This window comes from Elaeis guineensis, chromosome 8 (assembly GCF_000442705.2).
Source record: "Elaeis guineensis isolate ETL-2024a chromosome 8, EG11, whole genome shotgun sequence".
In the NCBI taxonomy this organism is placed as follows: Eukaryota; Viridiplantae; Streptophyta; class Magnoliopsida; order Arecales; family Arecaceae; genus Elaeis; species Elaeis guineensis.
Window position 1 is genome coordinate 127,531,734 of NC_026000.2, and position 27,994 is coordinate 127,559,727.

General features: G+C 35.5%; 1 protein-coding gene across 1 annotated transcript; it reads right to left on the reverse strand.

The window, feature by feature from the left end:
* Positions 1 to 241: 241 nt before the first annotated feature.
* Positions 242 to 27,992, reverse strand: LOC105049665 (uncharacterized). The gene is made up of 19 exons (XM_010929398.4): positions 27,747 to 27,992; positions 27,602 to 27,643; positions 26,917 to 27,039; positions 23,208 to 23,306; positions 22,970 to 23,071; positions 18,752 to 18,850; positions 18,519 to 18,620; positions 16,579 to 16,662; positions 16,355 to 16,473; positions 16,155 to 16,256; positions 15,502 to 15,618; positions 15,299 to 15,364; positions 9,066 to 9,132; positions 8,896 to 8,949; positions 8,735 to 8,824; positions 6,601 to 6,660; positions 6,485 to 6,523; positions 5,958 to 6,076; positions 242 to 510 (listed from the first exon to the last, which is right to left on the reverse strand). Coding segments are annotated over exons 2-19 (1,461 nt in total). The 5' UTR covers positions 27,620 to 27,643; positions 27,747 to 27,992; the 3' UTR covers positions 242 to 509.
* Between the last annotated feature and the right edge of the window lie 2 nt (positions 27,993 to 27,994).

Consider the following 27,994-nt stretch of genomic DNA (forward strand, 5'->3'; position numbering starts at 1 on the left):
TCTAAGAGAAATCAGTTCTCATTATGGACAAATACATTCCATTTTGAGTTGATGCATGGATAACAAATTCAGAGGGATATAACCAAGCATGCATAAGGCATATGCTTCACACATCATCATCCAATAAATGACAACAAGTTTCTTTCAGCAATATGCTATAGTTAGATTAGCTAGAGGGATAAAATCAAGCTTGCATCATATACAATTCCATTTAGTAAGCATGTAAAAGCTACAGACCAGCTAAGTAAATTATTTTTCTAAAAGCTTTTCAGGATATTCTTTCTTCGGAAACCTAGCTAGCAAGAAAACAGCTCCTAGAAGTTATTATAAGCTGTTCAGTTTGGTCATACCAGCAACAATATGACCTTCTACAAGAAATAATCTAAAAATAAGGGTACCAATTGGGTGGCAAATTTTGGTAGAAATATGGTATCAGCTTGCATTTTACAAGTACATGTTGAAGCATTCTCTGGCTCATAATTTTAGCATCACTTCTCACATTCTTGCAACCTGGTGGATCATATAGAAGAAGAAGAAGAAGTAGAAGTTTAGATCATAGTCCTCGTGATTTGAATTGGACTGTAATTGACCAAACCTATCGCATAATTAAACTAGGTCTATCTACAAATCACACCCAGATTATAATTCATTTTGTCCAAATATACACAATCCAATTGCAACCCTACACAAATAATCCAGCATAGTACCAGCATAAGGTGTTTTTCAAATAACAAGAATGCAAGCAAACATCCAAGTTCATTCAAAGATAACTAAAAATACTTCGCAATATCAAAAATAATTTCTGTTCCGCAAAATCAGTGGAGTTAAAAAATCTATGATGAACATATTAAAACAGTGCAGTGCTTCCACCAAAAAAGTGAGGCCATTTTCCATCCCCATGAAGTATGTTTACTCTGGGATAAGTCAAATTGAATAGAATGCTTGAATGGTGCTTTTCTGGCTTGTTTTGTCCTCTTAGAAGTATGTTTCCTTTTCCAACAAACAATTCAACAGATAAAAAAGGATCACTACCCACTGATGGCTCCACTAAACTACAATAAGTAAAGAAACAAATCATAAAACTATGGCTTGGTTCCACTAACTTTTTCTCACATTGGAACTGAAACCCATGGATGAAGATCCAAACATAAACCTTGCTTTCAATAGAGGTTACATTTTGCACATTTTTTCTGTCATTTTCTACAATGGATGGGTGAAATTTTAGCATAACAAATCCCTAATAACCGTTCCTCTAGGCCAAGTTTATTAGTTTTGCTTATTTTAATCATTTTGAGTGGTGCAAAGTATCATGTACGATTATTATTATGAGAGATATTGTTCAATATACCATGGCCGATAGTTTACAAAAAGAATAAATAAATTCTCAAACTAATTGTGTACTTTTAAAAACTAAGAGTCTGTTTGGACATTCCTACAGAATTGGTGTTTGCTGGTCTATTTAGCTTTCATTCTCTAAGAACCTGTTTAAATCTAGCCTGGATCCTAGCCTTTGGGCTGCAGGAAGAAAAAAAAAAATATCTATAAAGTAAAAATACAGTGGTTCCCTAATTGATATTACTTTCCCTCTATCTCATCTTTAAATTACAATAAATCTTGGGGAGGAGGCTACATCAACATCCTACCAAATGAAATTAGATATTGCCATGGTGGTCACACTCCTAGGCCTAAGAAGTGAAAGGTCTGGGGTTCTAATGTGTTTCCTCAAGTCTTAGGGGTAGGTAAGTATAATATAGGTAGAATGTTCCCTTCCTTTATTGATATTTTCTGAAAAGTGAAAACACATTCTACTGTAGGGCTCCCACATCTCAAAATACAAGGGATATAGAAAATATAGAGGACTATGTAACACATAGATATGCATGGTAGGTGCATGTGAATTGAGTAGAGCCAACCTATATGAAACCTCACTTAGGCCCAACAGATGAGCAAATAAGCAAGATTAGTGCAATAAAAGATTTTTCACCCTAAAAGGAAAATTCATGTAGATTTCAATAAAAATCAGATTTATAAGTAAAACAAGCACATGCCATACAAGTAACACTTATTTTCTGAATATACATGTAACATTTTATTTTATCAATATTAGCTAATACACTATCATTTTGCTGAATTACCACATAAATCTTACTAGTTTCTAATAGAAAATTAAGAGAAAAATTATATAAAGAAAGATGTCCTTTAGAACTGAGGTAACAGAATGACAAAGGGATTCAGGCCTGAGACTACAAATGGTTGATTGATCAGAACCTTATATTTCTTCTTATACTTGTCTTGTCGGAGCTCGGTGTTTCCTGTTATTATCATTACTTGGTGCCTCAAGTATTTTGTTATCTTAAGTATTACAATGTAATGCATGCTTCATAAGATTTTTGGTTTGTGCTCTTAGGTATCAGAATGCAAAGTTGAGGTGGTTTTTTGAGAGTTGGCTGAAGAACAACAGCCCTAAAACCAAGATAAATTGCAAAAATTACAAAGCTTTCAATTGTTCTAAACAGGCAGGCTTTGGATCAATGCCTGACTTGCAATGCACTGGCAACCAAAAAAAAATAAAAGAAGATTTAACAAATGATCAAGAAACAAGGTTCGCTGTACCGGTACCGGACGGCGTGTCGATCCCGGACCGGTACGGTACGGTACCGATATCATACCGTACCGACACACGGTATGCCTAGGCATACCGGTCCGGTACTGGTACATAATATTTTTTTCGATTTTTAATTTTTTTTTTTTTGGATTTTTGAAGTTAATAATTGATAAATACAACTTCAATATAGCATTATATTGCATATTATTGATATATTTGGGTTCAATTTGGAGTTAGATTGCGGTACAAAGACTCTTGATCCAAAATTTCAAACATATATTTATTTACATTATATTTCAACTGTCATCTTAAAATTAAAAAAAAAAATATAAAATACGTATTAAAATGTATCTAAATATTTAAGTACAAAGCGCAATAACTGATATACGAACCTTAAGATGTACTCTGTATTTAATTTCTTGTCGAGTGTTTGTGACGCTCGTAGATGTCTGGATCATCAACATAGTTTGAAGGGATATTAGTCCAACCCTCTAGCCAAGCTGCACCGTACTCTTGAATATTCATCATCCCATAAGGCATCCTCTCTGGATTGTAAGACATCTCAGACCTCTTGTTAAAATTCTGACTCTGAGAAGTATCCTCGAAATGATGGTATGGTTGTGGAGGAGCCCATCCAAATATGTCAGTAGTAAAATCTGATCCGTAAGATGCTCCAGGCTGCATAGGGTAGTAACCACTAGAAATGATGCCTCGGATGCACCATATGCATATGGATCATAAGGTGGCTATGGATAATAGGATCCATAATGCGAGGATGATCCAGATACATCCATAGACCCTACTCCACGTGCAAGATCGTCCGTAGTATATATATATAATTAAAATATATGCAAGTATAACAAAACATGATAGTTTAATGATAATTAAAATAATTATATATAATTTTAAAATAATTTTAATAATTATTTTAAAACTTATAAATTCAAAATAAATATGTTATATGCTTCAAATAATATTTTTAAATTAACTAAAATATAACACTATTTTTATATATTTTTTATTTTATAATTAAATTTTTTAATTTAAATAATTAAAAAAATAATTTTTTAATTTCAAATATTTGAAAAAAAAAATAAAATTAGATTTAAGTAGCTTGAATCATTCTAAACATGATTCCCAAACTCTAATTTTTTTTCTAAAATTTAATTTTTTTTAATTTTTAAATAAATAAATATTTAAAAATATTTAAAAATATATAATTAACAAAAATTAACAATTTTGGTATCATCGTGTAGATCTTCCAAAGATCTATCACATATAATTAAATTATACCAAAATCATAAGATTTTGGCATGATTTTCTCCTATTTTTATTTTACCTCATTTTTATCCTATTTCTAACAACAAAAATACAAAAAAATATTTACTAATAAAATAATAAATTATCTTACCTCCGGTCAAAGATCAGCTTCTTCTCAAATCACTCCTCCAATTTCATGAAATTTTGCTTTCTTTTCTAATTTTTTGGAGGTCTCAACGATTAAGTTGCCCACGGCCATGGGTGTTCTCTGAGAACTCTCAAAGAACACCGAAGGTCTGGTGCTTATTAAAGCACCAAGCCCTCCCCCCATGTGAAGTGGGCCACGTCCATTTCTCTCCCCCCTCCCTCCCCCCAACCATGTGAAAAGGCCCCCACCTTCCCCCCTCTCCCCCCTTTTCTCTGGGCGGTACGGTTCGATTCACCTCGAACCGGTCCAGAACCGAGCCGTACCATCTGATTCCGGACGGTATGGGCCCGAACCGCACCGAACCGGGCGGTTCGGGGTCCTTTTCCGAAAAACAGGCCGAACCGGATCGGTAAGGGACCGGTCCAGCTCGGTACGCCCCGTATCGGGTGGTTCGGCCCGGTACGGCGAACCATGTCAAGAAATCTCTAATATTTTTTTTTTCAAATAAAAAGTGGAGAACATATGGTTGCTCATTGCATATGCCACCAACAATAAGATCACCGTAATACAAACCTTTGCTCATAAATTAAATCATAATAAAATAATTATTCTGACAAAAAATTGTCACTAAACTGCTTCCTGATTCATTGGTGGCCTCCCCAGTTTAAGACCAAGAAGACCAAGAAAGAGGTGTTGCCACTGCCATGGACTGCCAACTTGATGCAAGAAGAAGCTTGGAGGAGGCCAAAGTCTGCATTGCTCCTGTGCAATAGTAGCAATAACATGAGAAGCAAGACCAGGGCATCTATAAAGATTGCCTCTATATATAGGCGAGATTTTAAATTTCGTGGAATGACGCTGTCTCAATTTTTTTATAGAACAGGACATGCCGCTGTCTCCCCCCCCGTCCCAATATTTGACAGAGGATGTCAAGACACGCTGCTGTTCCCCCCCCCCCCCCGGTCCCAATATTTGGGACAGAGGATGTTCCAAGACATCCCAATTGAGATGCTGGGATGCTAGCGAGATGATTGTCTTGACACAAAGGATGATACGCCATCTCAATATCCCTTAAGATGTCTCACTAGGATCTGAATCCTTGCCCATAGGGACAAGCAGGCTAGACTAAGGCATCTGCAAGGATTGCCTCTGCCCAAAGGAACAGGCAGGCTGGAAAGAGGAATTTAAAAAGTTTGAAATTGCTCACCTCTGCCCCTTTGCTTGAAAATAGACAAAAAAAAGATCTTCAACAGAAGAACGATTGAAGAGTATATATATAGAAGTTCTGTAACATGACAGTATTCTGCTCTTACATTTCAGTCATCCACCAATCATGGATCAAAATGAATGGAAATGAATCAAGCCTTTAGTGCAACATATTATGAAGCTATTTCACAAATTTGGTCTTAGATATAGCTAAATCATAAATAACTAATAACAGAAGCTAATGCTCTGGAATTGATCCCACACTTGGCTGACAAATAAGAAATAAAACTCCTATTCAAATTTTATTAATCATAGAAATGGCTCTGTATATGACAGATATTCCTTGGCTGCACTCATATGCTCAAAATTGAAGTTACTTTAAGACATTACAAACAAAGTTTCGTTAAAGGATGTTTTAAAAATACAATGGAATGTACAAAGCAACATTCCACAACTTTCCAAGATAGATTTGCCGTTATTAAAAAAAAATGAAACAAAAAATTACATTCTTTGCTTATGTATTCTAGGTGTAGATCTCAGGAGCTTCGTAATTGTAAATATCTGCTCTACTGAATTTCCAACACTAACAATCCCTGTATGTCAGCCTGTAGATAGTATCTATGTACTCAATGAGTGTCCTGTGGTTCCCTCATTGGATGAACACCAGTGCATGAATCGAGATTAACTTCATAAAGGATGTTGAGAAAGTTCTGAAAGTAAAAACACAAAAATCTGTACTATTGAGTTGAGTTCTTTGACAATTCAGGGTATGGGTCAATCCAGCACTTGTCCTCTGTGACAGCCTTTTGCCATCTCTTTCTGAAAAGATCCAATTCGAAATAAGACTGCTTCCTCACCTGCATAAAGGTTCAACCCATCAAACATTGCCACAGAGAGCAAAGCAAATTTCAAAAAAATAGCTATTTAAACTCTAGAAGCTGTAGGTGTATGCAGGTAGCCTTAAAGTCTACAAGCTCAACAGCAGTCTGTGCATTTGACTGACTTTTTCAGAAAGAATCACCACCTTAAACACTTCGCTTTCGTTTAAACCATTCAATATAATCCCTACACTTGTAGGCACTGCCTTAGTTTCCAGATATTCATATAAGAATCATAAGCCGAAAGTAATATGTGAATTTGGATAAAAGATTGATTTGTAATGGGCAGTTAATTTGGTCAATTATTTGGACTAAAACATGGGCATGAACATCAAACAAGGTGAGTGATAGAATGAATAGGCCAAAGACAAGCTATAAAATACTTACCGCATATCTGTCTTTTAAAGTAGAAGATCTATGATGCACCTGCCAATTCAAAAATATGCAGACAGTTCGGTAAATTGATTGAGAATGTGAACTCAAGCACTAGTAAGCAAACCTACCACTTTTTTGAAGTTAGAAGGCTTTGTCTGAGATGCACCACTAGGACTATCCATATTTTGCTGCATAAAAGAGAATGCTATCAATGAATATCAATTTGAATTTTAAAGTTTAGGCAAAAATGGACTAAAAGTTTCAGTATATAACATCTTATAGATCATTACAAACTATCTAAGTAGAATCATGTGCAATGTGGAAGGATAAGATCAAAACACATTTACACAGCAGCAACTGTTCACTCTATCTGGCTCAGGCATTTATTCAGGCACACAAATGTAGGAAAATATTTTCAATTGTGTGTAAGTTCAGATGATAAATTTGTCAGATCCTCCTATGTGGGCATGACAGTTCAGTATTCAAGACCCTTCATGTATTGCATCTACTCCTGCAAGTCACAACAATCCTCTCATGCAATGTGGCAGGAGGGACTTTTTATGTGCATGAAACAAATGCCCTGGAGCATTACAAACATTTTGCATCTTAGTTAGATCATCTTAAATATTCATATTCATATTCATTTTGCATATTCATATTCATATTTCCCCTTCCCCAAAATCATGTTTTCTTTCCTTTTATTTTATTTATAACTTAGCTTTAGTTTAGTGCACCAGTTAGTCTAAATCTTTTTAATTCTGTTCTACTAGGCACTTTGCAACATTTGAGTTGGGTATATTTTATCACAGCAATTTCACAAAGAGGTTGTCCCAAAGAGGTTGAACACACAGCAATCCTGATGACCAGCTAAAGCATTAGCAATCATGAGATCTTCTTGCAATAGTCTTAGGCTATCAAAGTCACATGAGGCATCTAAAATCAAATTAAATACTATAAAAAATAATCTACTCATTAGTTCTTACATTTGAAGATGTGCATGATAAAAAAAAAACTCAAGAAATAAATAGTAAATCCTATGTTTCATATTGAATCAAGAAAACTAGCATTACTTAAGATAAGACAGAAGCATTAGAAGTGAGTTGACAAACAGAATGAAGAACAAAGCCAGCACAACACAATAGGTTGAAGATTCTGGCTGCTGATTATGTTCATGTCAAAGGTGTAAAAAATGGATGTCTTTGCAAATTGCAACACTAAAAATTAAAAAATAACACAAAAATCTATTTATCGTGCAACCATCTAGAAAGGATGCTGTAGTGCAAGCCATAAGGGGAGCTACAACAAGAGACAGAGGTAAACAATCAACTAGGTATCTATACACAAGTTGAAGCCAAAAATAAAAACTAAACTTCAAACTACAGTTGGAAGAAGAATGTCTATGATTTAGCTGAACCAGTATAGTCCCCACAATTCATATTTCACCATCAATACATGGAGATGAGGCTCCAGTCCAGCTAATTGCAAATAGTTACATTGAAGCAACTGCTTTCTACTTACTGATTATAACGCAAAGATGGTGCAGACTGGTGAGGATATTTCAAACAGAAATCGTCGTGGAGTGGATAAAGGGAAGATATAATATTGGACTAAGTTGCAAGTTTCTAGCAGTGTGGCTAGATGAAGAAATTTAAGTGCCAAAAAAAAAAAAAAAAAAAGCTTACAGTGTAGATTTGATTGTGATCCTCAAATCATGTGCAACAAAAGCAAGAATTCGCAGTCAAGATAAGGATTGATCTGGGTTGAACCATTTATGATCCCAAATAACCATTTATAAGCTCAAATATGGACAAATGAGCAAAGAAAAAGAATATAAGAAAAGTTGGAAAAGCCAATTTGCATTTGATGAGAGGTCATTGTTTAATAGATTATTATGTCAGTTTAGGCAATATGCCAAATCAGGATTTAATTTTAAGGATCATCATTTAATAGATTATTGTATCAGTTCAGCGATATGCTAAATCAGGCTTTGATTTTAAGGATCCATGACCCATGATGGAAATCTACAAGCTAGAAAATTCGGCAACAGGCATTAACATCATAATAAACGATGGGCTAGCAACTAAGAAAATCTAGAGTCAAAAAAAAAAAAGAAATCTAAGTTTGAGCATCAATAATGAAACAAAATATTTTTTTCACACAAAAAAAAAAAAATAAAAACTAAGTCCGACAAGAGAAGCAAAGCTTTTTAATCTGTGTGTCCTTTAAAATTTAAAAGCTTGAAAAGGTGTCACAATAGCTTACCTTGTTCTCATCAAACCCACCTAGCGAAGAGATCCCCTTATGAACTATGTATTCCCTGTCCACGACTCCAACCTTTTTGCTCCGATCACCCTGTTCAGAGGGTTAGATTCCTTTCCATCATTGATGTACAAAAATGACTAATTTGGATATGCATATGCTACCTGTGCACAATAACCAAGCTTCATGTCTAGACCCCAAGCATGAATCAAGTCATTCTACAAAGAATATAAGGATCATGAAAAGGCATGATTTTTAGATATTGCAGGATTAACAAAATATAGTATAACAACAATTGACATATATATGAGGAATAGTTTACAACTTTACATACTTGAATCATATGCCATGTGCAACGCCAGGCAGCTCTTGAAAAAACAGGAGCCATCATTTCTACCCACCTGCAAGTAATTAACTTAATTTTTTAAGAGGTGATTTCTGCACCATTACAATCGACTAAAATGATAAAATAATCTTAGAACAGTATACCTAATGAGGGAAAGAGCTATTAAAACATGTAAAAATAATAGATAAAACAACAAGAACAAGATGGTATGGAAGCAGATCCCAGAACAACATATGCAAAAGGAAACTGAAAAAACAAGTGCAAGACCCTTGTTTCTAATGACAGTCTGAATCACATAACCCTAAAAGTCATCTTCATCCATGAAACTGCAGAATGTTATATGGCTCATTCCACAATGCATACTGCAACAAGGATGCTGGTACACAATGTCATTGGACTTGTAAAACTGTCCTTTAGTTGTGATATTGGAAGTGAAGCAGTGACTAACTTTGATTTTGAGTTGCAGCAAGAGTTGTTCTATTCCCACAAAGTTGTATTCATTTAACATATTACACATAAAGCTGCCAACCTGCCATACTACATAATGTCTAGCCATACTATAGTGGTAGTTTTCTTATCATCAAGAAGGACAATTCCACATCAGCTTGAATTGACAGTTGTTCTTTAACCTAAGGACGCAAATATGATTTTTACTCAAATCTAGTTGCTCTAGGGTCAGACACTGTACATGCAGTAGAATAAAATGGAGCACCTTAGGGCATTAATTAAGAGTAGGTTATCCAATAAGGAATTTATCATTAACTTTCATCCATATAGCAAGACAAAGATGTTGTAAAAATTAAATCTTAGATACAATCCCCCCCCCCAACCTTTTTTTTTCTGATCCCTGGATACCTTAAATATAACCAATAAGTTTGCCCCATCTATAAAAAGATTGGCTCTAGTATAGATGCAAAATTCATCAAAGTTCAAAAAAGGTCCACAAATGGCTGTCAATTTATCAGTCCTTTGAATGGTGTCGATTTCCGTGAAACCTTCTAAGCAATGATTAATTTAAGAACTGATTAGTTTTAGGCCATACAGGGCATATTGTACTAACCTAGTGAGGAGCTGGTGCAAAAAAGAGGTTCAATAACCGATTCCTAGCTGTACAGGCAAATCCAGTTCAAACCACTCATATCTGCTGGTACTGGCATCTATTATTTCTGCATAGAGAAACCAAATGAAAGGGGTCTAAACCCCCTTCTTTTCTTGTCCCTTTTTTTTTTTTTGCTTTTTCTTATTGAAAACAAGGATAGGGAGCTACATTGCCTATAAATCTAGTTGTGAATCAGCATGTCCAAAACCCAAAGCTTGTCTATTAGGGGGTGTTTGGTTCACAATCGAAATCAGAATTGGAATGGGAATCGGAATAGATTGGAATCGAAATCGGAATGGCCAAATTTTTCGAAGCGTTTGGTTCATGACCGGAATCGGAAACGGAATGGATGATTCCCATTATTGTTGTTTGGTTCATACTAAGATAGGAATCGGAATCAACTCAAATTTTTATTTTTATTCTTAATTAAATTTTTTTAAAATTAATTATTTTAAAAATTGATATTAAATAAAAATTAAACATAATAATAATATCTTTAATTTTTTTAAAAATTTATCATTAAAAAAATATAGATAGTAAATATTATTTTATTATGAAAATATTATTTTATAAGAAATTATGATGATGATACATACAATAGTAATTGATTTATTTCATATTATATTTAATATATCATAATTATATGATATTAAAATTTAATATATCAAAATTAAAATAATATGAACCAAACGGCCGAACCCCCTCCCCCCTTCCCTTCGTTCCCCCCTCCCGCCCTTTCTTTCCGAGCGACGATGATCGGCTCCGCACAAACCCCTCCCCCCCACCCCCCTCCCTACCCGGCACCCGCATCCCGACCCCCTGCAAGTTCCCTTGCGATCGATGGAGGACCTCGACGTCCTGATCTCCGTCACCTCCGATGAAGACCTCGCCAACCTCATCGAGGAGTACGACCTAGCTAACCCCAACCGCCTCCCCCCTTAAAGATCTGAGCTTTCCTCCTCCCTCCTCCGACTAAGACTCCCTCACCTCCATCCACTCCGGCCAAGGGGAAATCCTCTGCCACCGCCGTCTCCTCTCGATCGCCGCTGCCTCCTCCACCAGATCTCTGCGCTCTCCAGTTCTCCAACTGCCTGGACACCACCCCGCTGACGATCCCCGCTTCCACGCTCACCACCACCACCATCACGGGAACCTGAGGCCGGAGATGATTTTTTTTTCTATCTCATTCCACGGGAATGAGATTTTGAATCCGTTAGGATGAGTCCGGATTCGGGTCCTTAAGGAATGGATGATTTTCATTCCTCTTTGGAATGAAAATCGAAATGGGATTCCTCCCAACCAAACAGTAGGAATGGGAGTCATCCATTCCGATTCCCATTCCAGGCCTTAATTATCCCAACCAAACACCCCCTTAAGGTAGTCTTCCATTCCATTCACTCTTCTTTTTATGCCTAAAAAAGACTGAAAATTTAAAAAAAAAATGTTGTGGGTATGGCACATATAACACATTGGCATATTTTTTGACAAATTTTTATTTTCTTAGATATATCAATTTTTGGTTAAAATAATAAAATATTAAAATGATAGTATTTTCCAAAATGAAAAGTAGAAAGTTAGTGCTTTACTATGCAAATGCTGCATTTTTTGGGGGGCCAGTTGCACTAATTCTGTGTGTGTTCAATACTAGCCCACCTGAACCTATGCCCAAAATTAGTGTATGTAAAAAAATCAATCCATACCAAACAACATCAGGCTACAAAAAATATATGTAGTAACCAATATGTAGGGCTCCTATAGTACTAAATAAATTTTAATTTTCAAATTTTTTTTATGAATTTGGAATCAATTTCTAATTAAAACATATGCAACAACAAAGGAAACAAAAAAAAATTATTGTACCAGTTCCAGCCAATGAACTGCAATGTACCATGTGCCAATATGTACTGTACAAGTATGCTAATACCTAACTGTACTTGGCAACCTAGTTTGTCTTGATTACAAAATTTACATTCATAAAATCAGAGAGCAAGCCTTTTAAGTTCCACAAGACTTGAAAGAATAATGTAGGAAAAGGGCAAGGTCTAATATACAGTAGTTCATTATCCTTAAGTCACAAAGCACAAGACAAAAAGGTTAATGTCAAACATGATCACCAACAACATATTGAATCCAGATATGTTATAAGTTTTACATAAGTTAAAAGATATATGTATTATTTATGAAAGGTTTGTCCATGGTTTCTTTAATGATTGCATCATCAATTGTCTGATCTAATCCTAGGTTCTACGGGTTCAAATTTGTTATGGTAAAATGTCGGTGCCTAGTAATTTGCAAGACAATTCAATTATTATGTTTGATGGAAAATAAACTGTATAAAATTCCTTCTAGGCACCTAGTTATAGTTGATGGTTAAAAACATCTTCCTCAACTGGATCACATTTTGGGTTTGTGGCTTGCTTCTTTGCCAAGTCAAGATTCCAACCCGATCTAGATCCGGCTTTATCCATCTGAAAGGACCGCTGTTTTCTTCGTCTCTGCTTTGATAGGACAAAGAACCTTTGTCTTTTTGCGCTTTGATTAGAAGAGACATGGTTACAAAATTCAGAAAATTTTTTAAAAAATTTTGAATAATTTAAAACAGGCTACTTGGCCAACTCATATGGCAAATAATTTGTTAGTTTGGGAACGAATCACAATAAATTTGTTAAGTTCACAAAAAACATGAACGATTCACAATTTCCTGAGTTAATCATTGATAATATGAAGTGCCTTCAGGATATGGCTCCTCTTCCGTGAAGAAGTTTCTAGATGCTATCAAGCTATCATGCAAAGGCCATGCCCATGGCCATATGGGTTGTAAAGGACCTAATAAGTCGAACAACTACCATAATACCTTTTTGATACTAAGAAGGAAAATAATGGAATATTCCCTTTCTCTCTCTCCCATTCTTATTCTCTTCTCTCTACAATTCTCTTTTTGCTCCCCTCCACATTTTTTATTTTCTCAGCCTCCCAGATAGTAGCTCATGGGTTGAAGGCTTCCTCGAAAGAAGCTTTTCTCAAAAGATAGAACAAATCCTATTGTAAACTTAGAATATATTATATATTCACAAATATTTAATTTATTTTATTTTAAATATTCCAAACTTTACCTAGATTTTCTTGAATTTACCAGATTTTTGCCAAATTCCAAACTTCTCAAGATTGCCAAATTGTTCCGAAACATCGACCTTCTGACAATGGATGAGAAAGCTAGTAGTGGAGCTCTCCAACTCTCTACATTATACTCCTCTATTAAGCTCTCTAATTAGTTTTTTCTCTAGGTCATTCTCTTATACCTTGTTGGATGCTTGTAATTGCCTTGTACTCTAAATGTTATAGTGAATTTCTCACTCCACTAATGTTAGTAGCCCGATTTTGGGATGAACCATGCTAAATGTTGGTATGCTATGCATTGTTTTGCTCTATTATTCTGTTAACCTACTCCTAGGTTTATAACAACCACAACAATTCAATGGGCATTACTTGCACACACAAGGGTCTCTCTTACTAACATTAATAATCTTATATTAACTTAGGGCTCCCAGCTCATAACTCCCTGATGTCCTCATGGCTAACCCCATAGGACATACAGATACTTAACACTCAAAGAGGTGGGTACCTCAAGGCATAACCCCCCTGTGTTCCCTAATTTAAGCAAAAGAGGAAAAAAAGAAGATATCATAGGGAGATAACCCTTGTAACACTTTTGGAAGTTTACACTACTCCATCCCAACAAATTTTGTGGACTTCAGATGCCTTAAGTCGTGATCATCATCCCTCCTCTATACATTGCATAATATTTGATTAGAAAGTATAATCATGTATCTAATTCCAGGTTTCAACAACACCAACATGTTTATAACATATAGTGCATGGAAAATCCTGATCATGCTCAGACATCTTCAAGTTGGTGAACCATGTAGTCTTACAATTTTTGTCAATGTTTTATGGTGAAACAAATAGACCTTGTATTTTCATATCGGACCCACCAAGGACTGTAATCATTGGAAATCCTTTGATAACAAAAACAAGCCCAATCTAGAACATCCACTAGTTGGCTTTGCAGATTCCAAGTTAAGACAATGTAAAGAGTGGAGTGGGTAAGTAATCTCAATCTCTGCATGGTGGGCCAATGAAAGAATCAAATATTCCAGTTATTGCTGCATCAAAACTTGTAGTGTTTATCTGGTTGTCAGCTCCTTTCAAAAGGTTAGCACAAGTAATAATTTTTCTTTTCATGAAACATGGTAAAAACATTTCAGAATTTGCACCAACTTCTAGAATAATAGAATTGAGAATTTCATTTTGAGAGAAAAACACTTTATACAATTGCCCTCTCAACTGCTAGACTCAAAAAATCAAGTTCCTTTCCCTTTACCACAGAACTGTAATGGAGTGCAGTCTGAATCTAATTGAACTTTAGGCCATCAGATTTCTCCTTTTGGATGGAGATCGAACAAGTCTCACCAAAAGGGAATCCTAACTATGACACACCCTAAAGTCAATAAAAAAAGAGAACATAATAAGAAACACCTTGAATGGCATGACACATCGCAAACCCCTCAAGTACTTCACTTTGTCACTCTTACCAACTACTATTAGGGAAAAAAAAGATAAACATTTAAATCACCTACTCGATGATCCAAGACATGCTTGAAAGTTTGACATGATATTTACATCCAGTGAATATAACCCTTGCAATCTATATCTCAAGCATAGAGGATACGATATCCTGATAACTAAAAGTTTGACATATCATCCTTTACGCCCATTGAATATAGTCCTTGCAACCTCACTCTCAAGTCTGTAGATTACGTAACCCAAATCCTTTCATTTCAGCCTCTACACTAGATCACTTGTTAGGACGCTAACCACCTTTAACCTCAAACTTCCCCCCTTTATAAAGCTCTGTAATGTCCTTTTAATATTACTAGGCTGAATGAATATTTGGTGTAATCACAAACAAAAACCAATGTCATAACAAAAAATGCCAGCACAGGGAAAATACATGACTTTTGTTTTTGTCCAAGACAAACAAATAGCATGGCAATACATCAGTCTAACAATGAGAATTGACAAATACAACAAATATGGTAGCATATAAGAACATTTAACTTACCCTGTGCATGGAGGAGCAGTACTATTCTTGTAACATCTCCCACTACCTCTGAACTTGTACATTCTTCTGTTGAGGCAATGAAAAGCTTTTCACAATACTTAGAAGTATAAAAAGTAGTAGACACTAAGATCCTAGCTATATGCATGATACTTCAATCCAAATGAACTTATATGGTCAGTTCCCATGAAAAGATAAGAAAAAACCTGTGTACATCTCCTTTTCTCCTCCGTGCAGTGATTCCATAATGAACCTCGGATTTTGCAGTGTCCAACGCAGGCTGTGATATCTCTAGTCCTTCCCTCTGGATGATTGACAAATATCTGTAAGAGTCAAGTGCGTCTCTTAAACATACAACACAAGTAGAAAACCTAATCAAAGATATCTAAAAGGTGCAATATTATTTTATCAAAGCAACTTCTTCACTCGCGATATAGAAAGAGAATTAAAATATCATTCTAATTTGATACAACAATGTTCATGGCAATGACAAATTCAAAATGTATTTGGATGTCTCACTTAAGGAAATTAAGGAATTGAATCAATGACGAAACACAAATTAACAAGTAGTAATTATAATAACCAATAAAATGATTCAATGAAAATTTAGATTTCACAACAACTGCCAACAAACACAAATTCTTATGTCCAAATTGCAAAATCATTAAAAAGAAGCCAATAGAAGGCATTTTGAAGCTTAAATTACTGAATAATATATTCCAATATATATAGTCTTTTACTCCAAGGGGTTTAAGCTCAAAACTATGGTAGCAAGAAAATTTGGATCTTTAAGATCCTCAGACTAACTCCAACTTATGTAAAATATAGATATATCAAAAAAGTACAAAATATCACATACCTTAGGGGATGAAAATTTTCCACTTCAAGATCCTCATCCCAAAGGAAGATGTAATTGTACTCAGCAACTATATCTGGATGTAAGAAACGCTTAGCAAACCACCTACAAAATTATAAATATGGTTCTCAATATGGTATAGATGCCTAAAAGAAAAATGTTCAATTAGTGCTTGAAAAAGATTTTATGCATGAGCAAAGTACCATTTTGTTTGATTGATTGCAGAGATATGCAAGGCACTATCACTCCACTGTAGGTCACTCCATTCATCCACAACACCATCATAATGGAAAAGCATTATGGTGAAATTATTGGAAGGGAACTGAAGTAAAATATCAAAAAGAATCAGAGATAATATAATCTACAAAAAAGATCATGTCAAGAATATTAACCGGAAAAAGACATCATGTAGTCATGCCATCTTTACCTTCTCTACAATCTGACTCACAACTCTTTTTTGTTTTCTTCCAACAGGTATTGCCAATAAGCTCTTTGAAGGTTTGGTTTTACCCTGCTCTCAACAAATTGCCATGGACATTACTTAGATAATCAGCATCAATAACATTTTATATGCATGATATGATGTCTTCTAAACATATCAGTGATCCTATTGCACCTAGAAAGGAGAGATCAACCTACTAAGTTATGATCATTCTTAGCTATCTCATTAGATTTATGTATTTTGCTCTTTCAGTCTTGCTCAAACAAGCCCTTAAAGCATCCTCTACCATGTGCAAACTTTAGTTGTAGGAAAGTAGAGTACATTTTTTTTTAGTTTTACTCATTTTTTCTCCAAGAAGCCAGACATGAAATGATCATTTTAGGGTTTCATATAAGACATTAACTTTGTTTCCTATAGAAGGTAGCAAGGTAGTACCCAAAGCAATAAAAGCACGCATAGTGTCGACTAATAACTGAATCAAAATTCCTTCTTTAAAGTAGCACATAAGGTAAGCTGATCTATAATGACCGTAACAGTAGTAACCATAAAACTAGTTCCTTTGGGTATATGTTTACCAAATTTTCTCATGGCTTGAAACAAGCTGTGAAAGGATCATGAAAATTCCTCATGGCCTCCAAGAGACTTGAGGGTGTCCATTACAAACTTTGTGTGCACATCCAGAATAACTCAATAAACCCTTGTTTGATTCCTTCAAACCCAATCTAATTAAATATCAAAAACCTTAGAATGTTTATGATCCAAGAGGTCACCAAAGTCGTTATGGATCCGCTAGGGCACTTAGGGTAGGTGTCTGTTTCACATAGGTGTCCATTTTCTATGATCATTTAGGGCCATGAAACACCATGTCAAACTTGACTTACCATCTATTGTAAATATTGACCAGAGCATAACTCATAATCCATGAAGAATTGAGCAAAGTAACAAAAGACAATTGATATAGTCGAAATCTATTTTTTGGCTTATTTAAACAATCTTAAATATCTTTGTATTTTTTTCATTTCTTGGGAAATTCAACATCATAGCTAGAAGAAGAATCCAACTATATTTTAGAGAGGCGGACCTTACTAGCATCAATAGAGGCTTTGTACCTCATGTTTGTCCAATGATTGGAAGAAAGTAAATTAGGTTTCTTATACCATGCTTTCCACCTGCTCAAAATTTTTTTTTCTCTACTTCTTTTGTTTTCATATGTGAGATTTGAGTTGAACGGACTGAAGGAAGAAATTCTCTCTCTCCAATCAGATCAATTTAATAATCATTTGAGGGTCATCTAGGCAGTTTATGTGATGCTTGGACTTGTAGTGATATTCTGGAACATTACAACAATTTTCACAATAATATTTTTATTTCTAGCTTTTTAATCTAGGTTTGTAATTAAATAAAATGATTTGAATCCTGGTTTCATGATCATTGCAGTCTTAAAATATTAATATAATCTTAAAATCTTAAGTAAATGAACATAGAGAGTTGAAAGCCGATTAACCATTGTTCTAATGTTAAACTTGAGAATGGTTTTCAAGTTAATTATCTAACAAAATAACTTGATAAGCATTCATACTTTGAGCCCAAAGACTCGCATATATTAGCAGAAAATATGAGAGTAGATATCACAAACTTCAAACATACATACATATCTCGTATGTATGTACATACATACATACATACATATCAACTTTGAAACCTAGATCAGTGGAAACAACTATAATTCAAATGAAAAAACAGAAGAAAAAGAGAACATATGGTAGTAGCAATTGATATTATGACCTACATCTATGCTTAAATGCTCCACAGAGAATGATCTTACAGATATTGTTAAAGAGTAACATGTTCAGACACTAAACAGCCAACATCCATTAAACAGAAATTGTCCATTTTCTTACCCATGAGATAGATGATTAACACACCTTTGTTTCTGGAGAGCCCCAGAGAGGCTGCATTTCAAAGTTCGAAGTTTGGCTAATAATGCCTTTGGGTAATAGTTCACTTCCTGCAGGCTTGCATTGACTCTAAACCACAGAAATAATAAAAAATACTAACTGAATTCATTTCCACAAAAAGAAATGATTGACAACAACATAAGCAGACATTCCACATATAGTATGATATGGTAGATCTAAGGCAAGCTGAACACAACAACCTTGCATAAATTGGATTGAGTTGTCTGTAAATTGAGTTTAGCCTTTGAATTTGTTTGATTGGTCTGCACAGAATTAGCCGCCCTCCGAGCTGATATTTTCTGCAAAGGTGCAACAAAAATACTTCCTCTATAAATGCTAACATACAATTGTCTTGAAGTCATTATATGCTTGTCCTTTTATTGATAGCCCAATGTACCATGCTAATGTGAATGTGAAAAACATCCACTGTGAGAAAAAAATATGTAATAAATTGAAAAGCATGCAAAGGAGAAAAAATAAACATATTATAGAGGTTTATTGCTGCTACATAAATAAAAGATCAAAACAAACAGAAAACAAATGCAGAAATTAAACATTTTAAAATTCCAATAGGAAGTTCCCCACCATTCCTTTAGAAAAAAAATGACATTTAATAAAAAAAGATAAGAAAAACTATAGAAGAAGCACAGAATTTTTATGAAGCTCCAATCCAATCACTCAGGAGAAATAATACTCCCAAATGCACAATCTGATGGTCCAGATAATGGAAATAACAGTTAGCAGTACATAAAATTAATGCAAGAAGACAAGTTCTAGATAGTCAAGCAATGCATAGCCTGTCTAAAAAAAAAAAAAGTGACATATATATACTTGTAAGGTGCTTCACAACCTCAGTATATATGCCAAATAAAGGCTTAAAAGCTGCCCATAGGCCCAATACCATACTGAAGAACATTTTAATCCATAAAAGAACTGCAGTGTATATGTTACCTTAATGCTAGCAATTCCCCTAAAACAATTTAATCCACTTGCAATCAACCACCCTGCCATATCATGATGAAAGAGGACCTCCCAAACCACCACATCCAGCCCCAACAATGTTAGACTATCAACATTAAACATGGGTATATTGGTATCCATTTTATCAAGTTGGATAAATAGCATCTCCTACATAAACCCAGATCATTCGATTTGCTTGTGAATGCACACGTGTACATCTGATAAGGGGCTTTTTTCACTAAACTCAAGATCAAGGTACGCCATACCATATCGAACCACAAGATCCGACAACCGGTAGCCGAACTCCCCGTCCTCACCGTAGCTCAAAAAATGCACTGCTTCACCTTGGCATTTAGTTTAGACATTTCATCTCTGAAAATATGTATGAATGCCCTACATCCAAAGACTTTCAAATAATCGTAAGAAACATCTTTCCTCAACCATACTCTCTGTGGTGTATCATCCTCAAGAGCATAGGAAGAAGAAAGATTAATGACGTGGATCGCAGTCATGAATGCCTCTCCCTAAAATATCTTCGGTAGTTTAGTGTGAGAGAGCATATTCTTGATCTTCTCGTAGATCGTCCTGTTCATTTTCTCAGCAATCCCATTCTGTTGTGCCGTCTTAGGCAGTGTTTTCTCCAATCTGATACCATTCTATTGACAGTATTTCTCGAAAGGACCCCTATATTCACCTCCGTTGTCCGTCCGTATGCACTTAAGTTTTCGTCCAGTCTTCCTTTCAATAGAGATGTGAAATTATTTGAATATATCGAGCACCTGGTCCTTCATTTTCAAAGCATATGCCCAAATTTTTCAGGAGTGACCATCAATAAAGTCATGAAATAAGAGTATCCACCAAGAGTTTTATCACTCATAGAACAAACATCACAGTGAATAAGATTTTATGCAATAGTTTTTCTTTTAGAGGAAAAGTTCTGAAAAGAAACTCAAATTTGCTTATCCAGCAGGCAGCTTTCGCATATCTTCAATCTAGAACCATCAATAGGAAGAGCATTCATCTTGGCCAAAATTGATATCCCCTTTTGGCTCATATGTCCTAATCATCAATGCCACAATTCTAAGATAGAAGGTTCTTCCACTGCATTCACCTCTCCCTTATCGAGCTTGGCTTGTATGAAATAGAGAGAGCCTTATTTGATACCTCTGACTGCTATTAGCGATTTATAGGTCAGCTTTCACTTACCGTCTCCAAATACATTGTAGTAGCCCTCCTCCTCTAATATCCCTGTCGATAACAGATTCAGTCAGATATCTAGTACATGTCGAATATTCTTCAACACTAGCTTGTACCCCAAGCTCGTGATCAGCACAATATCCTCAACGTCAATGATTTTGGATTCTCCATTGTTCTCCATCTTTACTGTCCTAAAGTCACCGGAATGATAAGATGAAAATAATTTTTGTTTTTCTAAAACATGATACAAAGCGACTAAATCGATCATCCAGATAGAGTCTTGGCAATAGTACGTATAAGACCATCATCTGTTGTGCCACAAATAACGATCACTTCTCCATCCATAGCTACGGTTGTCGTCTCATTGTTCGAGCTGAAGTCATTATCTGATTTGTTCTTCGGCTTCTCCTTTTTCAGCAATCGACAGTCTTTTTCAAAATGGTCCCTTTTGCCGTAGTTGTAACATTTGCCACTTCAAGACTTAGATCTCCCCCACGATTTGGCACAACCATCATCCGAGTTAGATTGGAGATCTCTGTGCTTGCTTCTTCTCTTTCTTCTCATGATGAGGGCCTCATTGTGGCTTGAGATTCGTTGCTCCTTCCTTCTGGCTTCCTCATTAAGCATACAATCCTTCATCGTTGCCAAGACTATCAAATCCTCTAGTAAAAAATTGCTTATAGATACCACCAGAGTCTCCCAACTGTCGGTAAGGAACTCATTACCAGTAGAGCCTGAAGCTCCTCATCTAATGCCATCTTCATCGCGGCAAGCTGGTTCACCACATTTTGGAAGTTGCTTAAATGCTCCGCCATAGAAGCCCCCTCCTTATATTTCATGTTCACCAGTTTATGAATTAGAAACATCTTGTTCTGCACGGTCTTTCTCTCATATAGGCTTTTCAGTTTCAACCAGAGGCTACGGGCATTAATCTCCATTGAAACATGATAGAAGACACTATCATCAATCCACTACCGGATGAGCCCAATGATTTTGGGCTTCAATTTCTTCCATTATCCATCTGATATCTTATCGGACTGAGTAGTAACTTTCTCGATTGGATCATAAAAATCTTTGCAATAAAGGTGGTCTTCTATGCAAGGCTTCCAAATCGAGTAGTTGGTTGACGTCAGCTTGATCATAATACCCGATGAAGATTGGTTCTCCATCTATTAGCATCTTAATTCCTTTTTTAATACTTTGGATTCGATGGAACTTAACTCTGATACCACTTGTTGGGATTTAAGTACTAAAAAATAATAGATAAAGTGAAAGCAAAAACCACACTAACGATAATACCAAAAATATAGAAAAATTACAGCAATCGTAAGAACACCAAAATTTTTTGTGGTTCAACCAAAGCTAACGTACACACAGGGACAAGAGTAAGAAGAAGATTCTATTATAATAATAGTTTAGAGTACAAAAAACCTTCCTTGACACTATGCCGGGAACACCACTTTTAATACAAGAAAGAAGAAATCCAGGATTAAACAAACCTCCAGTAGAACCCTCAATGGAATAACTCTAATCCGAGATTGAGTGAACTCCTCCAATCGACATTCTCCAATCTTCTTTACTTTGAACGAAGAATCCTCCAAGCCTCTCTTCTTCTCTCTCTCTCCTTTTGGTGGCTCATGACCTCTTCTTTTTTTCTTTTGTTTCTGTTCACGTTCTCACATACACGGACTCCTCTTTTATAGAGCCAAAAATTAGTCTTTTACGGACTTGTCTTCCGCATCACAAAAGGCTTCCTGCGCACAAAAGGCTTCCACACGTATGTTTCACGCCACGCCTCTTATTTCCACATTGGCCCCAAAAAGTTACGTGAACTTTTTCTTTTGTTTTTGCATTTTTCGTGCCACACAGACCAACAAAAGGTCACATCGGGTTTTCCACGCAAAGAATGTTAGAGTCCTTTATGGACTCTTCCACTCTCCTTTTTATATATATTTTTTTATGTTAAGTAGTGGGTCTCATATGAGGAGGGACCACTCCAACAATATCTACATACATACATACATATCAACTTTGAAACCTAGCTCAGTGGAAGCAACTATAATTCAAATGAAAGAACAGAAGAAGAAGAGAACATATTGTAGTAGCAATTGATATTATGACCTACATCTATGCTTAAATGCTCCACATAAAGTGATCTTACAGATATTGTTAAAGAGTAACAAGTTCAGAATCTAAACAGCCAACATCCATCAAACAGAAATTGTCCATTTTCTTACACATGAGATAGATGATTAACACACCTTTCTTTCTGGAGAGTCCCAAAGAGGCTGCATTTCAAAGTTCGAAGTCTTGGTAATAATGCCTTTGGGTAATGGTTCGCTTCCTGCAGGGTTGCATTGACTCTAAACCACAAAAATAATAAGAATATACTAAGTGAATTCATTTCCACAGAAATAAATGATTGACAACAACATAAGCAGACATTACACACACAAGATGATATGGTATATCTAAGGCAAGTTGAACACAAGCAAGAACCTTGCATAAATTGGATTGAGCGATCTGTAAATTGAGTTTAGCCTTTGAATTTGTTTGATTGGTCTGCATAGAATTAGCTGCTCCCCAAGCTGATATTTTCTGCAAAGGTGCAACAAAAATACTTCCTCTATAAATGCTAACATACAATTGTCATTAAGTCATTATATGCTTGTCTTTTTATTGATAGCACAATGCACCATGCTAATGTGATTGTGAAAAACATCCACTGTGAGGAAAAAATATGTCGTAAATTGAAAAGCATGCAAAGGAGAAAAAAAAATAAACATATTATAGAGGTTTATTGCTACTAGCCTGCTACATAAATAAAAAAAATCAAAACAAACAGAAAACAAATGCAGAAATTAAATATTCGAAAATTCCAACATAAGTTCCCTAGCATTCCTTTAGAAAAAAAAAGACATTTAATAAAAAAAAAGAAAAGCTATGGAAGAAGCACAGAATTTTTATGAAGCTTCCATCCAATCACTAAGGAGAAACAACACACTCAAATGCACAACCTGATGGTCCAGATAATGGGAGAAACAGTTAGCGGCACATAAAATTAATGCAAGAAAACAATTTCTAGATAGTCAAGCAATGCATAACCTGTCTAAGAAAAAAAGTGACATATATATACTTGTAAGGTGCTTCACAACCTCAGTATATCTGCTAGATAAAGGTTTAGAAGCTACAAATACCATACTTAAGACCATTTTAATCCATAAAAGAACTGCAGCATATATATTACCTTAATGCTAGCAATTCCCCTTAAACAATTGAATCCACTTGCAATCAACCACCCTTCCATAGCACGATGAAAGAGGACCTCCCAAACCACCACATCCAGCCCCAACAATGTTAGACTATCAACATTAAACTGGGGTATGTTGGTATCCATTTTATCAAGCTGGATGAATAGCCTCTCCTACATAAACCCCAGACCATTCAATTTGATTATGTAAGCTTGCATGTACATCTGATAAAGGGCTTTTTCCACTAAACTTAAGATCAAGCTACGCCATACCATATTAAACCGAGTGATATAGTGTGTACTTTGTATCATACCGGTACCGAAATAGTATATGGTATGGAAGGCATACTGACATCCAGTATACCGAACCAACCTCCGTATTGGATGTACCAACACAGTAATAGGATGTCACCGGTATAGGGCCCAGTACCTAGTATCTTACTCAAGATTATGTTCACTTTGCAACAAAGAACAGAGATTTTTTTTTCTGAAAAAAAAAAGAAAAAGTTACCACTATGCACCATCCTTAACAACCCTAATGTAATAGTTTTATGCTTGGTAATAGGTCTCTAAGAATAACATCTTAGATATTGGAAGGATCTAGCACTTGACCTACTGTAATAGTTTAATGCTTGGTTATAGGTCTCCAAGAATAACATCTTAGATATTGGAAGGATCTAGTGCTTAGACACCTACACTTGACAAAAGTACCTAAGTTCAAGTAACAAAGATTCTCTTGTATTCCTCCTAATCAGAAACCTCTCAATATCACCAAGCCTTGAAAATGGAGATGGCCTCCAATTCCTTGCACAAACACTATAAAAAAGGCTTAACCCATGGAGGTGGCTTGATGGACTCTACCAAGCCACTGGTTCACATTCGAGGCTAAGTACTCCAAGACGGAAATTGTGTGGCAATTTATGACCCAACCCGTCAACTTAACTCATGCACGATCTGCTTTATGCAGGTTTGTGTTTGACATAAATAGGTTTGGGTCATTGTCTATACTTGTTTATTAAATGCGTTGGGTTCAGATTTAGACCTTTGACCCATTTAATAATTGGGTTGGTCATAATCTGATCTATTTAATCTGTTTAAAATCTGCTTAACTTGTTTCTAACCTGTTTAACTTGACCTGCTTAACCTGTTTAATTCATTTAACTCATTTAACCTAACTTGACCTATTTAATAAATAGGTTATATGGGTTGAGTCGGATTATGTGTTTAACAAACAAGTTGGGTTCAAATTTGAATTTTTGATTCATTTAATCAGTAGGTCTGGTTTGGATTGACAAAGTTTTTGATCCGAACCATATCTGTCTATCTAACCCGACCTGACCCAATTGCCACCCCTATTTGCTTTTTAGTATTATCCTTTGTATAATCCACCAGCTTCTCATGGTGCACAAAGTCCACTAAAAATTATTGGGTGCCTATTAATGAAATCGCGTAGATTCAGTATTAAAAAAAAAAAAATTTAAACACTTTCATGCAAGATTCGTCGTATCGGTATCGGACCCCAGACCAATCGGCCATTGGTATGGTTTGGTACGCCATCATATTGTTTCGTGTCAAGGCTAAACTGACAAAGCAAAGAGGAGAAGGACAAAGAGAGAGAGGAAAAGAGAGATGGGGAAGGGGAGTGAAGGTAAGGGAGAGGAGGAAACGGCCTCTGAAGGTCTCCGGCAACCATGGACCTCTGTTCAATAGAAACGAAGGCTTTGGCCCTTATTTCCTTTTTATTTTGAATGAATCAGGCTAGGTAGGCAATGAAGTTGCCAACTTCCGTTGCTGACTTCTTTGTTATTTTTCTATCCTATTTCTATCGAACAAAGGCCCAGGGCCTCCACAACGCCTCTGGCAACCTACGGAGGCCATTTCTCCCTCTCCTTTTCCTTTCCATTTCTCTTACTCTTTCCTTCTCCTCTCCTCCGAGTTGTGTCGGATCAGGACACCTCTCCTTTCCTCTCTCTCTTTCCTTCTCCATCCCCTGGTTCCTCGTTGGTGTCTTGTTTTGAAAGCCAGAACCATCCCATTCGACCACTGGTATGGTTAGACACACCCCGAACCGGACGGTTTGGGATAGTTCAGCCTTCCATGCTCTCATGAACACAAGAACATAAGCCTCTTCTTTGAGCCAATTTGGCTGATGACACAGTAAGATAATTCTTTTCCCCAAATATCTATTATCCTCCTTAGTTTTCTCGTCACTGCAACGATGTTACAAATGAGCCCACCCACCTTTTGTCATTCTCCCTCATAGGATCTGGTTGATCATGGAGAAGGCATTGGAATCATATCTACTATGGTCCAGTTATGATGATCAAACTTGCTGAACATGATGATAGTAAATGTGGTCTCTACAATTACCATACAAAAAGTGAACAAACTTTTAAGCATATCAATGTAAAACATTAAGATTTTAATCATTGCATCTAAAAAGATCTTTCAACAAAAGATAAACATATTCCACAAATGTTCAAGCAATATGTCATTCCAAAATGATAATTATCAAAGAATGTTATGACTTAATGCAACTATATGTAAAATGATACACTCCAATTACTTGTTTTGAATATCAAAAAATTGAAGAATTTGATCATATGAGTGAACAATGATACAGCAAGATTCTAGCAAAACCATGCAAAGTTGGGTTCTATTAGTAAAACTCACATCTTAGAACATGCAAATTTTTCTTTGGAGCAAAATGAAAAATTCATAGGGTTCTGAAATAATGAAAAGAGCTGCACTCACATTTTACTAATGAACTTTATATTCCAACACATTCCAAAATAAGGTTACAATAGTCAAATAAAGCAAAAGAACCACGCGGACCTCTTCAATATCAATTAGAATAATGAAAAGAGCTGCACTCACATTTTACTAATGAACTTTATATTCCAAGGCATTCCAAAATAAGGTTACAAAAGTTAAGTAAAGCAAAAGAATCATGCAGACCTCTTTAATATCAATTGTAACAAACGCGCTCCCCACGAAGGAAATTATACAAAGGAGAGCAGCTGCAGAAATAAGGTTGCAGAAGCATCGCCTTTTATATGAAGGATCTTTGAGCAGAGGACCCTGCAGGAAAAATCAGAAATAAATGATCTGAGTGCATAAAACAAATAGAAGAAATACCTATCAACGAAAAGATGGAACTGGAATGTATCATAATAACACATCATACTATAAGCAGGAAAATGATTATAAGATTACTTCCCAAAGTAACATGACTGCAATAGAATCACAATTCATTGCTTGACTAATTAAAGAGACTTGCACTGAGATTAAATAAATCCAGTTATGGGCTGGACGGTATTCAGAGATTAGCGCCATGTTTTATCCGAAAAGATTACAAACCCATTTGGATAAGGTGAAATGGTGCAACGAGTCATTTCAAAAATCCAATCTTTCATTTTAACACTATTTTCATAGTCAAGCAAAAAAAAAAAAAAAAAAAAAGAAAAAAACAGAACTTGAATGTATTATCTCCGGCATATTGAATTAAATACGAGAAAAATCGATTTCTAAAACATCAATAGGTGAATATTATAATTGACAGAACTAGAAGAAGCAATCACAAACACAGAGATATTTATAAGAATCCAATTGTTCCATATAAATCAGCAAGAAAACAGCTTACACAGTTCGATAGCTTCATCTTAATTGGACGTCCAATCAATTTCTGCAAAAACAAACATAAGCTAGAAGATAAAAGTCAAAATTCAAACCAAAAAGAATAATAATAAATAAACATAAAGAAAAGCTTATAAGGCAAGTGAGCATGCCTCCTGGAAGCCTTCAATCTGGAAAGAAAAGAAAGAAAAACAAGGAAGACCAAATAGACTCTATAATTGTTTCAGAAGAGATTGGAATGATGCAGGGGACTCTAAAGCGGTTAGAACTTGAGGAATTTTACGAAAGAAAAAAAAATAGTATTTGAGGAAGAGAAGAGAACCGATAAGAAGAAAGGTACCACTTTTAATGGGACTCTGATTCCCATTAGCGATAAGAAGTGAGAGGGAGAGAAAGGGAT

Excerpts from the sequence above, each read along its gene's own strand:
- LOC105049665 (XM_010929398.4), bottom strand. Across the intron at positions 16,474-16,578 it reads TGAGTCAGATTGTAGAGAAG|TTCCCTTCCAATAATTTCAC; the intron begins GTAAAGATGGCA and ends ATTTTACTTCAG. Across the intron at positions 6,524-6,600 it reads CTTCTAACTTCAAAAAAGTG|GTGCATCATAGATCTTCTAC; the intron begins GTAGGTTTGCTT and ends TTGAATTGGCAG.